Raw genomic sequence first — 13,562 nt, forward strand, 5'->3', positions numbered from 1 at the left:
TATTATTATTACTGTTATTATTCTTTTATTTCAATTATTAAACTGTTATTGTCTCAACCCACTAGTTTTCTCACTTTTACCCTTCCAATTCTCTTCCCTCACCCTGCAGGGGGAAGGGGAAGAGTGAGTGAGCAGCTGTGTGGTGCTTAGTTGCTGGTTGGGGTTAAACCAGAACAGTCCTTTTTGGTGCCTGAACAGAGATAATAACAGATTGACCAGAGCGTATCAGAAGGGATTTATATCTGTTAACATTTGTGGGTCACAATATTGATTCATCTGTTCTTGATACTAGTTTATCTGACCTACACCATGCCCTTTGTTTTGCTGTGCATGATAAAGGTTGGTGTTGGCTTTTGCAGTTTGCTGCACTCAGTAGTGATTAGTGATGTTTTACGTGGGAGATTTATTAAGACACTGACCTTGAGCTTAATCTGGTATTTGGGCTCTGTACTGAAGCCGTTACTGTACTTCAGGTATCATCTCATGGAGTCAATTAACAATTATACTTCTTCCCAGGTTCCAGTATAGGCTGGGGACAGACCTGTTGGAGAGCAGTGAAGGGGAAAGGGATCTGGGGGTCCTGGTGGACAGCAGGATGACCATGAGCCAGCACTGTGCCCTCGTGGCCAGGAAGGCCAATGGCATCCTGGGGTGCATTAGAAGGGGTGTGGTTAGTAGGTCGAGAGAGGTTCTCCTCCCCCTCTACTCTGCCCTGGTGAGGCCACATCTGGAATATTGTGTCCAGTTCTGGGCCCCACAGTTCAAGAAGGACAGGGAACTGCTTGAGAGAGTCCAGCACAGAGCCACCAAGATGATTAAGGGAGTGGAGCATCTCCCTTATGAGGAAAGGCTGAGGGAGATGGGTCTCTTTAGCTTGGAGGAGACTGAGGGGAGACCTAATTGATGTTCATAAATATGTTAAGGGTGAATGTCAGGAGGATGGAGCCAGGCTCTTCTCGGTGATGTCCAATGGTAGGACAAGGGGCAATGGGTGTGAGCTGGAACACAGGAGGTTCTGCTTAAACTTCAGAAGAAACTTCTTTACAGTGAGGGTGACAGAGCCCGGGAACAGGCTGCCCAGGGCGGTTGTGGAGTCTCCTTCTCTGGAGACATTCAAGACCCGCCTGGACGCCTTTCTATGTGATCTCATTTAGGTTCCTGCTCTGGCAGGGAGATTGGACTAGACGATCTTTTGAGGTCCCTTCCAATCCCTGACATTCTGTGATTCCTCTGAAAGGTTTTTTGTGGAGGAAATGCAGAATGGCACCTTCACTACCTTTTTCTGTGATGTTTTCTCCCTCATCACAATAACTTCTCAGTATCTTGAACATCCTTGGGTAGTTAAAATACTTCTATTTGTATTTCTTTGGAATATTGCTTTGGTTTTGTCTAAGGATTTTTCTAAGCAATTTAGGAATACAATCCAGGCTCTGTGAGCGTATGGTCATGGGTGGCATGGCATGTGGAAGAATATGGGAAGGTATCTAGAGAACTTCTCACCTCCAGTGGTATGGAACTTCACTCTAAAACAACTACAGGATCCTGATGTAGTTAGAATAGATAGAATGTTTGAAAAAAAAACCCCACCCAACCCACTATGGCTATTCCAAAGAGGCACAACTTACTGCACTGTGCTGGGCCCTGGCCAGCATCTACCAAACACTGCTTGATATTAGGGAGAACCCTCAGGAAAAGGAGAGGGAAAACAAACCAACAGACACTATGGCTAAACCAAACACTGTATCAGTCGCCCCTATAACTAAAAAGAAACAATGGAAGCAGAAGTCAGCTCATTTAGTGAGGGATGAAGAAGCTTCTCCTAAGAGGGAGCAGGAGAAAGAATCAGAAGAGGCAATCTGTTCTGCAACAGAGAAGTCACAAAAAGAGGAGGAGGAAGAGATTGAAATAATTAATGAGACAGAAACCACCCAAACCTTATCCCTAAGTGAGATGTGAGATTTGCAGAAAGATTTTAGCCATCAACCAGGTAAGCTAATTCTCAGCTGATTACTCTGATGCTGGGATACTGGGGCCAGGAATTAGAGAGTGAGGAAGCTCAGCAGCTAGGATCCCTTGCTAAGAATGCTGCCATTGACAAAGAGATTGGCAAAAAGGTAGGAGTTCTCAATCTTTGGTGGTGACTCCTGTCAAGTGTGAAGAACAGGTACCCCTCCAAGAAAGAACTTGCAAATTCACAAAAAAAATGGACCAACATTGAGGGAGGTATCCAGTATCTGAGGGAATTAGCCATGTTTGAGGTGATCTGTAACAACCTGGATGACACCCAGGCATCCAAAGACCCAGATGAAATCTGGTGCACACAGTCCGTACAAAATGCACCGATGTCATACACCCACAGCCTGGCAATAATGAGCTGGACAGACATGAAGGCACCAACTATAGATGAACTGTCCAGACAGCTCCAAGAATACAAAGATAATTTCGCTTCCTCCATGTGGGCCTGTGTCTCAGCTGTGGACAGATTGACCCAAAAAATGTCTGAGCAAGCCAAGAAATGTGGGTCTTCCTCATGCCCTCCAACCAAGGCCTCAGCTATTGAGTCAGCCTTTCTCTGTTCAAGGGAAAGGGCACTGATGGCCCACACCACGTGCAACTCTGTGGTTCTTCCTGCGTGACCAGGGTCGGAACGTTAGGAAGTGAGATGGTGAACCTACTTGGAGACTAGAAGCTTCAGGACAGGAACTGCAAGGAGAAACAACAGCCAAAAAGCATCCATCTGGGAAAATCACTGTTCCAGTGTCTGTTGGGCAGAGTAGAAGGGCTGATCATATTTTTGACCCTGATGAAGGGAATTCTGTTTTGCAGTTACAAAAATCAAGCAATGAAAACTTAATGGAGGGGTATCCAGTACACCTGGAATCAACTGCCCCAGGGATGGAAACACAGTCCTACCATTTGTCATGGATTCATACAGACTGCACTGGAACAAGGTGAAGCTCTTGAGCACGTGCAATATATTGATGACATCATTGTGTCGGGCAACACAGTGGAGGAAGTGTTTGAGAAGGGGAGAAGAATAATCCAGATTCTTTTGAAAGCTTGTTTTGCTATAAAACAAAGTAAAGTCAAAGGATGTGCACAAGAAATCTAGTTTTTAGGAACAAAATAGCAAGATGGGTGTTGTCATATCCCAATGGACACGATCAATGAAATAACAGCTATGCCTCCACCAACTAACAAAAAAGAAATACGAGCTTTCTTAGGTGTTGTGGGTTTTTGGAGAATGCGTATTTCAGATAATAACCTAATTGCAAGTCCTCTCTGTTGAGTGACCTAGAAAAAGAACAACTTTGAATGGGACCTTGAGCAGCAGCAAACCTTTGAACAAATTAAACAGGAGATAGTTCATGCAGTAGCACTTGGGCCAGTCTGGGCGGGATAAGATGTGAAAAATGGGCTTTACACCTCAGCCAGGGATAATGGCTCCATCTGGAGCCTCTGGCAGAAAGCACCTGGAGACACTCAAGGTGAACCTCTAGGGTTTTGGAGCCAGGGATATAGGGGATCTGAAGCCTGATACACTCCAACTGAAAAAAGAAATATTAGCAGCGTATGAAGGAATTCAAGCCACATCAGAAGTAGTTGGTACTGAAGCATGGCTCCTTTGGCCTGTGCTCAGCTGGATGTTCAAAGAGGTGGTCCCCTCTATGCATCATGCAACTGATGCTACATGGAGTAAGTGGGCCACATTGATTACACAATGGGCTCGGATGGGAAGCCCCGACCTCCCGGGAATCCTGGAAGTGATCATGGACTGGCCAGAGGGCCAAAACTTCAGAGTGTCGCCCAAGGAGGTGACTTGTGCTGAAGAGGCCCCTCTGTAAAATAAATTAGCAGAAAATGAAAAGCAATAATCCCTGTTCACAGATGGATCCTGTCGCATTGTGGGAAAACATCGAAGGTGGAAAGCTGCTGTGAGGAGTCCTACACAAGTTGCAGAAACTGCTGAAGGGCAACATGAATTGAGCCAGTTTGCAGAGGTGAAAGCCATCCAGCTGGCTTTAGATATCGCTGAACAAGAAAAATGGCCAGTACTTCATTTCTGTACTGACTCATGGATGGTGGCAAATGCTCTATGGGGGTGGCTACAGCAATGAAAGCAGACCAACTGGCAGCACAGAGGCAAACCAATCTGGGCTGCTGAATTATGGCAAGATATTGCTGCTCAGGTAGAGAACCTGATTGTAAAAGTATGTTATGTAGGTGCTCACATACCCAAGAGTCACACCACTGAAAAACATTGAAACAATGAGCAGGTGTCCAGGCTCCTAGAATTGAAGTGGCTCCAGTAGATCTGGACTGGGAACCTAAGGGTAAGCTATTTATAGCATGATGGGCCCATAATACATCAGGACATTTAGGAAGGGATGCAACATACAAATGAGCTCGTGATTGAGAGGTGGATTTAACTATTGATGCCATTGCACAGGTTATCCATGAATGTCAAATGTGTGCCTTAATCAAACAAGCTAAGCAGCTAGAACTATTTTTGGTATAGAGGATGATGGCTGAAATACAGGGAAGCCTGGTAGATTGATTATATCACACTACCATGAACCCACCATGGCAAAAACCATGTGCTTATAATGGTGGAAGTGATCACTGGATGGTTGGAAACATACCCTGTGACCCACGACCCATGCCACTGCCCAGAATACTACCTTGGGCCCTGAAAAGAAAGATTTATGGCAACGTGGCAGCCCTGAAATAACTGAATCAGACACCAGGACTCCTTTCTGAAACAACCTCATAAACACCTGGGCCAAGGAGCATGGCATTGACTGGGTGCATCACATCCCCTATCATGCACCAGCCTCCAGGAAAACTGAACAATACAACAGACTGTTAAAAGCTACACTGAGAGCAACGGGTGCTGGGACATTCAAGCATTGGGATGCACATTTAGCAGAAGCCACTTGGCTAGTTAACACTAGAGGATCTGCCAATCAACCTGGCCCTGCGCAGTCAAAACCCTGTGCACTGTGGAAGGAGGTAAGATCCCCATAGTACACATAAGGAACTTGTTGGGAAAAACAGTCTGGGTTATTCCTTCTTCAGGAAAGGGTAAACCTATTCATGGGGCTGTTTTTGCTCAAGGATCTGGGTGCATGATAGTTACCTTGGCTGCAGAGAAGGCCAGCACACCAAAGCACAGCCAGAAACGTAGGGTACGCGTGTCCGCAGTTCTGGCTAGAAAGGAATTTATCAGAGAGAAATCAGAACACTGGGAAATAGAAACAAAATCAACATGTTTCACCAGAAAAGGACGGTGAGGTGTGAATTTGGGCTGTGCTAATGCCACTGCGGGTGGGCTTGTACCACAGACCAATGGGAGGTCCCCAACCTGCCTGTGGCAGGCAGCTGCTGGGGGGGGGGTGGCACGTCTGTGCCCCAACGCAACAGCTGCCTCGCCCCCAGGTCTGCTTCCCTGTTTCCTCACCCAGATAATGGATGCCTTTGTCCTGCCTGATGAGGAAAGCAAACTGCTCCAGCACATGCCCAGCACCCGTGAAAGCCACTTTCCTCCTCTAACCTGTTTGATCGTGGCATGTGTATAATAGATGCTGTGTGCTTTATTGGCTTGAAAAATCCTTGTAATCAAGTCCTATTAATCAAGTTATTAGCATTGAAGACTGCACAGAACCAACAAAAGGAGAACTGCACCACAAATAGGAGTGTCTCACAGAGTTAATGTGTGTGTTTGCAGGAGAACAGGAATTATTTCCAGCTGCCTCCTTCAGCCGGGAATGCTTTCCAAGGGGGAAGCACTCTGCCCTTGGCAGAGGTTGCACACTTATGAAGGGCAGCACTTGGATGTCCCATCCAGTTTCAAGCATGTTGTCAGTATTTCATGAGTGATAAAAAATATTCTATGTTCTTTCCTCTGCTGAGCTGGAATTAATTTTCCCCTCTGCTCTCTCTGAAGGGATGTCAAAGAGAAGAGGTATAGATGTGGTGGAGAAGCAGAGAGCCACAAACCGAGGGAGCTGCTGGGGACTGAGGGTTTGTATGAGCTCTGCCATTGACCTTCTCTTCAGCAAGTCAGCATCTCTCCACCAGCTCTTTCTTTTTGAGCTGCACTGCCCTTGGGACACCAACTGTGCTTGTATCACGCTTCCAGTATTAGCTACTGCTGGGGGAACTGCTTCCCAAATGAAAGGACATAAATACAGCACATGGTGTCCAGAAGGGAGCTGGGTTCACCAGCACACATACTGGAGAACCACGGGTCTGAACACTGCCGCAATGCACACAGCAAGGGATTGCAGACAAAACCTTCATCTGAGGGCATTTGGAACCCACCTCTGGACCCAGAAAGGGTTTGGACTGAACCCTAATGAAGAGGCAGATGAACCCTGATCTGCCCCCACTGGCTCCTCAGGGCTTGCCTACTCACTTGGCAATGTAGACACGGTCGAAGGCAGAGGATCCCGGCCGCTGGAAGCCCTTGCCGTTGCAGTGTTTGCTTTCATGCTCCACTTTGCTAGCAAAAAAACCTGTTAAAAAAACACAAAGTATTCGATCTGAGATGTATTTTGTAGATATTGCAGAAGCTGGGCTTTGTGGGTTCAGCTCTGTTCTCATGAGCATCCAGGCTGGACAGCAGGAGAGGACGTGGGTGTGTGGAGGTGCAGGATGTGGCCAGCATGCTTGCTCTGTCACCAAGGTACAACCAAACCCTCTGTGCAAGGGCACAGTGCGATGTGACCTCAGACATCCTCACATGTTCATAAGTGACTGGCAGCAGGTTCTCACCTCTGAGCCCTGCTTCATCCCCGCAATGCACTTCTGGCAGCCCACACCTCCGTCTGCTGCAGAAGTACAGCCCAGACTCCATCCTTTGTGCCCTCACTAGGATAAAGCTTTCCAGCCAGAGCTACCAAACCCAATTCTGACTCTCTATTAGGGCAGAGAGACAAGGGAGTCTCTTCTTTTTTAGTGATACTCTTGCCACACCAGGGACATCCTGCCGGGCTGGTTCATTTTCCAGAAAGTCCCACTGAAAACCTGGTCCTGATGGCCGATCTCTATGCGCCCATATTGTGTGTATCCTCCTTTTAAGCAACAATGTTGTGTCAGGGTGTGAGCCACTGCAAAAACGCAGCACCTCAAGATAATGTATCATGCGCTTGACAAACACATTTTATCTGATGACACTAAACCAGAGACCATCAATCATGTGTCTAAATATACCAGGCAGAGCCCTGGCAGGCTACAAGCTGCAAGCTTTCTATTATCGTGCAACCCATCTCAGTGTGTCCAAATCACTCTAAGATATAGAATATTAGCAAAAAATATATAGAAAAGATAACCCATCAGGAAATATATTATTATAACAATAGAAGTGTGACTTGATAAGCTGCAGAGTATCATCCTGGAATCTGAAGAGTTACCTTTTTTTTTCCTTCCCTGATGCTGTAAGTAGATCTCTTGTACTCCCATTGCCTTCACTAAAAGCTCCTGAGTTTTTGCCTCCCAGTATCGAGCGATTCCCTGGGTACATGCGGCCTTTCTTCAGAAAAAACCCGCAGTGCTTTAAGCCAGCACCCCCACTCTGAGCCAGGCTGCAGACCCTCCCACTGCCACCAGTGTGGTGCACTGGCTGGATCATGGAGGACCTGGCCCTGGAAGACACAGAGCAGACACCGGCCAGTGGCACAGCCACCAAGAGCTCTCAGCATCTCCATCCACCCACCACCCCAGCCTTTGGCATGGCGTTATTAACCTGCTGACAGGGTCTAAGAAGACCTAGTTGAATAGGACTAGGTTGGATGGCATTTTTTTTGTCCAGTGCAAAATCGCAGTGATAGGTAACCACTTTCTGCAGGTCTGGGACTGCACTGGGATGTGTAGCATACCTTTTCCCTTCCTTTTAGCATGTATGTGAAATCACTAGAAGATGCCACATCTTCAGAGAAAGCCAAGAGTAAGCTATATATATATCTCCCTCTCTGCTGATGCAGGTGCTGCCACTTTCCAAATGCCAGCATGCTGCTGCAGAGAGGGTCTGTGATGCCAAGAGCCATCAGGCTGAACACAGACACGTCCAACGTGGCAGTGGTCACCAAGAACAAGAGCTTGGAAGTGTCAGTGGTGACACTCCTGGTGCACAGCCTTTGGGATCAGGGCTGGGCAGGCCTGAGGGTGCCAGGTCTCCTGGGGAGGATCTGGCTATGGAGGTCCAGGCATCTGTCCTGGAAGCTCTTGCTGCCTCTCTCATGGTGTATGGATCCTTGGGCAAAGGACTGGGCAGTGGGGCAAAGGACAGAGGTAGGGTATTCCTGTACATCTGCACCATGGATGAGGAGCAGCCTTTGTCTCATCTCACTTCAGAGACATTGAGGAGTGTTGGGGAGATGGGTGTTTTCCTTCTGTAAACAGTGGGTGACAGATGGAAACAGAAGAAAGGCACCTCAAGAGGTCAATCCATCCCTCAGAGAACTACCAGCGTGACACAAACCACCCGACTAAAGTGCTGATCTTTGTCCATTGACTCAAGAAAGAGCTTAGACAACCATCTCACATGAGGAGTCCACCTCAGCTAGCAAAAATTCCTGGGTCAATTATCTCCAACACACCACAGCGGCTGTATTTTCTCAGGACCATGTGGACCTCCACAAGGTGAGGCCAGTGAACTGGAGAGGAACCCAGCATCTCACCATTATACAGAGAGGCAGAGCCTCCTGCTTCAAGTGAGCTTGTCATCCTGGAAGTGGCTCCCTGGTTCTGTGGCTCCTTAGCCCTGTCAACCTCACAGGCCCTTCAGGCTCCCAATATCTTCCCAGAAGGCAGCCCAAGAGGTGGGTCCTGGCTGCCTGAGGCTCAGCCAGCCTGAAGCTCTTCAAAGGAGAAGAGCAGAGCTGACAGATGGCATTTGGGAATGGCACTTCTGCAGGTCTGCCCTCCCCTCTCAGCAGCGTTGGGCTCCTGTTAACCTGGCATTGGGGAAATTGGAGACTACAGCGTGAAGCAGCTTGCAACACCATGGTTATATTTCCTGCTCTTTACTCTGAATCTTGAGGCAAGAGGATGGTTTCACAAGCCGGCATGAGATGAGTGAGCGGAGCAGGGCTGGAGCTTAGGGGTTTAATTCAGCTCAGATGCACCTGGAGATGATGCCCTAAGGCTCCAGAGCTGCACAGGCTATCCTGAGCTGGAACCACTGCAAACCCATTCTGGTCAGGTTAATGTGCAAGAGTTCAATCCCAACCTGGTTGTTTCACAAGTTCATGCCGACAGAAACCGTGCGCTGATTCTCCAACCTAGTGAGTGCTGGAAAACATGCAGGTTGCCTCTTCTTTCCTTTGACTTTGCTTTGCTTCCTCCACCCCAGTCTGCTCTGCAATGACCACTGATTTGTCCTGAAAGCTGCTGAGTTGCAACTTGTCTCTGATGCAAGAACAAAACTAAAGCCACATGTGTGACTCACTGGCATCCGGCCACATGAGTCGTTCTGTAGAATATGGAGATTCCCAACATGAAGAAGGTGACTGTAAATGGACGTCAGACTAGGACAGTACCACAGCCCACCTCCAGCTTCGAGAATAACAGCATTCACTCAAACTGTTTCCTAATCCTGCACCAGATGCAGATAAGCATATAAACCCTAATTTACATGGCACTGACTTCATGTACTTAAAGACAGTCAAGCAGATGCCCAAGTGCTTTGCTGAACTAGAGCCACAGCAGAAGTTTAGTACCACTGATATCCCTGACAAGCGTTTCTACTGCCTTAATTATTGCATTTGTGGCAGGCTTGCAGATCAATGCAGTCTTTCTAGACAGAAAGCCTGGGAGGAGGAAATCAGATGATGCAAGGTCTGAAATCATGGTTCAGAGCTGTGTGCCACTTGTGGTTGGCGCATCAAGTCCTCTGCCAAGTGTCACACTGCCCATTTGCAGCAGTTGGGTCAATAATCTCACAGACGTATCTCCATGAGAGGAAAGTGTGTGTCAGGCTGGAAGGCAAATGCCTGAGTTTCATAAGGAGAGGAAGAAATGCTGTATATGAAGTCATTTGGTTAAATAGCAAGAAATGTATATTTGATACTTTTTAAAATTGTGGTATGTGCTGTGATCTCAGCGTGCCATATTCTGATGATGTCACATGCTGTGCATTTACCAGAAAGCAGCACTGGGTTAAACAATGTGGCATTTAGTGCCCATGGTGAAACTAAACAAGTCTGCAACTTTTCTTTTTTTTTTTTTTTTGCTCTCTGGCAGCCAGGCTTTGCTGAGGCTCCCACCACTTCCCCTGTCTGCAGCAGCCCAAGAACAGCCCATTTCCTAGGAACGAACGTGGGGTTTGCACTCAGTGGGAATCTCCCATTCACGCCAAGAATTCTAGCGTTTGCATCAGCCCCCCATCCCACTGCAAATTCTCCTTGAACCTGGGTGATCTCAGTGCAGCTGGGGCAAAACTCACTCCCTTCTCTGTATTCTGGGCAGAATGTCCATCTAAAATTATTAATTATTTGTGAGAGTTTATGATCAAGTTAAAATCAGATTTGCATAAGAGAGAAACTTGTTTTATTTTAAAAATCCTGAAGAATATTGGGGACTACAGAGGTCTGAATAAGAGCCTGGAAAAGGAAACTTCTCCATTGCAGGAAATGCGCAGTGTTCTTGGCACCACAGTAAATTGAGATTGGACTGTAGGTCCTGGAGATGCAGGAAAGCAGGAGAGCTGCCTGCCCACAAATAACCCAAACAGACTCCTCCAATGAGCTGGTGCAGTTCTGCTCCTTTTGCCCAGCTCCATGCGAAGATCTGAGCCATCGCAGCCCCCCAGCCCATGGCGGCAGGGCTCCAGCTGGAGAGCAGCCCTGGCTGCCTTCCTTTAGCCGTGAAAGGAGTTCTCAGTCATCAAATCAAAATGCATATTGTCACAGGGTACCCCAGCATATTAGTCCTTCATTAGCTGACATATGTATGACAAACTTACTCTAGAATATCATGAAGTAGGACCATGCAACTGTCAAGATACTGCAACAATGGCATGCAAAATTACATGCTTAGAAGATAATTTCTAAAGCCAAAGTCATGCCTAAGCACACACATGCTTATAATCAGAGACTATCTATCCAAACATCAGATCAGTATATATCATCCTGAACTTTTTTCAGCTCCCTTTTAGCCCTTAAATAAATACTTATTTTTGTCTTACCGTTCTGGACAACGCTTATCAAGGTGACGATGGCAAGCAGGACAATGCTCCCCAGGGTTTCCTGGTCCATTTTGCAAATGGACTGTTGGGGTGGACGGTACAGCCTCAGCAGCAGCTCAGTCCTGCAAGCACAGAAGGAGGAAGTGAATGTCTTTCTTATCTTGAATCATGAAACACTTCCTATGGCTTCACAGGAGAGTGGCAGCACTCTTCGCTCGGGTGCCTGTCAGAGCAACACAGCCACAGGCTCCCTCACTCACTCATCACATACAGGCAAAGCCCAGAGAAACAAGACATTATGTGTCTGTGATCTTAGAGGATATATAATGTGGAAAGAGATTTATTGCCCTTCCTGCACAGGAGCAAAATAGCAATATCTAAAGTATGTCTGAGCATTTGGCTAGCTGTGTGGAAGAGCAGAAAGGCAGGAAGAGACCAGCCCAGCTATCATATCATTGCCTGCAAGTGCCCAACCAGCCCACAAGTAGCTGGGAGAAGAAATAATGTTGGCAAGTCTCAGTATCACTGCTGCTCTCAGATGTATGCCCTCCCTGGTCTCATCTCCATCAGCCTCGCCAGTGAGGAGATCCCAGGTCTCCAGGTCACAAGCAAAAGCTCCCGATCCATCTGATGTATTTGAACGGGCAGCACACAAATGCTGTGATCATCGCACAGAAATACATCTTTCCTTACCAGGGATGCATCCTGCATCCTTCCCCCTTGTCGTGGTTTAGCCTCAACAAATTACTCCCTGGAAGACAGTGACAGCTGCCAGCATTCAGCATTTTACAGGCTCAGACTTCACAGTTGTACCCCAGTGTTAGTATTCTGAAGCCCAGTACAGCTGAACATAATTGCTGCATCATGTTCACGCCTTGGCTTCAACCCCATGATGGAGATGGCAGGGAAGCACAGGCTGGGGTGTTGGATGGCTGCAGAAAGTCCCACAGCTACTGTCAGATCACTGGAAAGCATCCTCATCCAAAGTGCACATCACTTGCCAACTGTAACCGCTCTGCTTCCTTTTGCCCACATTCTGATGAGGAAAAACCTTATGAAAAATCCTTATCTTTAGTCGGGATCTAACACTAATAATAGTAACATTTTCACTGGACTGAGCCCTGGGCAACTTTTGCCCTATCTGTCTGAACTCCACCACACGCTATCCAGAAGGCTTAAGTGTGTCCTGGTTTTGCTAGGATAGAGTTAATTTTCTTCTTAGTAGCTGGAATAGTGCTGTGTTTTGGTTTCAGTGTGGGATTTGTTATAAGAAGAATGTCGATAACTTACTAATGTTTTTAGTTTCTGCTGGAAGTCCAAGGACTTGGTATTTTGCTAGTCTGCAGGTGCAAAGGACTGGGGTAGGGGGGAGCACAGTCATTAGCAAAACCCAAAATTGGCATTTGGAGATGCCGATGAGATATTCCATGTCCTATCACATCATGTTCAGTGTATTAACTAACAAAGGTTGACTGGAAAGCTGGGTATTCTCTTGGGGATCACTCAAGCTCACTCTTCCAGGATTGCAGTTTTGGTTTCGGGACTGTCTGGGCTCTGGGATCACTGACTGTCACAGGCTGGGCATCAGTCAGCGGGTGGTGAGCAACTGCACTGTGCATCACTCATTTGCATATTCTGTTACTGCTGTTATCATTATTATTTTAAGTTTTATTTTATTTCAATCATTAAATTCTTTTTATCTCAGCCCACAAGTCTCCTTACTCTTACCCCTCCAATTCTCTCCCCTATTCCCTGGCTGGGGGAGAGTGTGTGAGCAGATGTGTTTGACTGCTAAAAAAGTGAAACCACCACAGCGTGCTGCCCAGCATCCAAACCATGGCTGGGTAACTGGTTAACTCTCTCTGAGTGGGACACAGCCTGGTAGGACTTCCCAGCAGATGCCAAGCTGCAAAAGCCATCTTGTTCAATAGAGAAACATTTACCTACAAAGGTGCTTTTATCTATTCTCTCTATTATGCAAATTATTATAATCTGTACTATCAGATATGGAAAACTCTCAGGTACTTTGGGTACAAGCAAATATAGAGAAACACGCTGGCTGAGAGGTAGGTAATTAACATCGGGAGTTGTGACCTCTCATTAACTTAATAGAAAGCAGCTGTCTTTCCAGGATACTTTCCCTGCAGTCCATGCAGACACAACTGTGTGAGCAGTGAGGCCATAAATAGCATCTAGGTTGAGATCTCACCTTTTATTAGGCCAAAAGTTTTTATTAGGACTAAAGTTCTCTTTTTCCCCACAAAATGGCTTTTTCTTACTTGAGCAGCAAGTTCATGTTTTGTGGCCCACTGAGCACAGGATCACAGCTGGTATTTAAGGATGGTATTTCACAGAATCACAGAATGTCAGGGAT

The 13,562-nt window shown here is 46.8% G+C and overlaps 1 protein-coding gene across 1 annotated transcript; it reads right to left on the reverse strand.

Annotated features, from left to right (window-relative positions):
* Window positions 1-5,140: 5,140 nt before the first annotated feature.
* On the reverse strand, window positions 5,141-11,258 carry LOC104530728 (arachidonate 5-lipoxygenase-activating protein-like; the record flags this gene model as incomplete). The annotated part of the gene is made up of 3 exons (XM_010175411.1): window positions 11,189-11,258; window positions 6,419-6,518; window positions 5,141-5,211 (listed from the first exon to the last, which is right to left on the reverse strand). Coding segments are annotated over exons 1-3 (241 nt in total), but the record flags the coding sequence as incomplete, so codon positions are not given.
* Window positions 11,259-13,562: the final 2,304 nt, after the last annotated feature.

The sequence above is a fragment of the Antrostomus carolinensis genome, unplaced genomic scaffold, assembly GCF_000700745.2.
Source record: "Antrostomus carolinensis isolate BGI_N321 unplaced genomic scaffold, ASM70074v2 scaffold21059, whole genome shotgun sequence".
Classification (NCBI taxonomy): domain Eukaryota; kingdom Metazoa; phylum Chordata; class Aves; order Caprimulgiformes; family Caprimulgidae; genus Antrostomus; species Antrostomus carolinensis.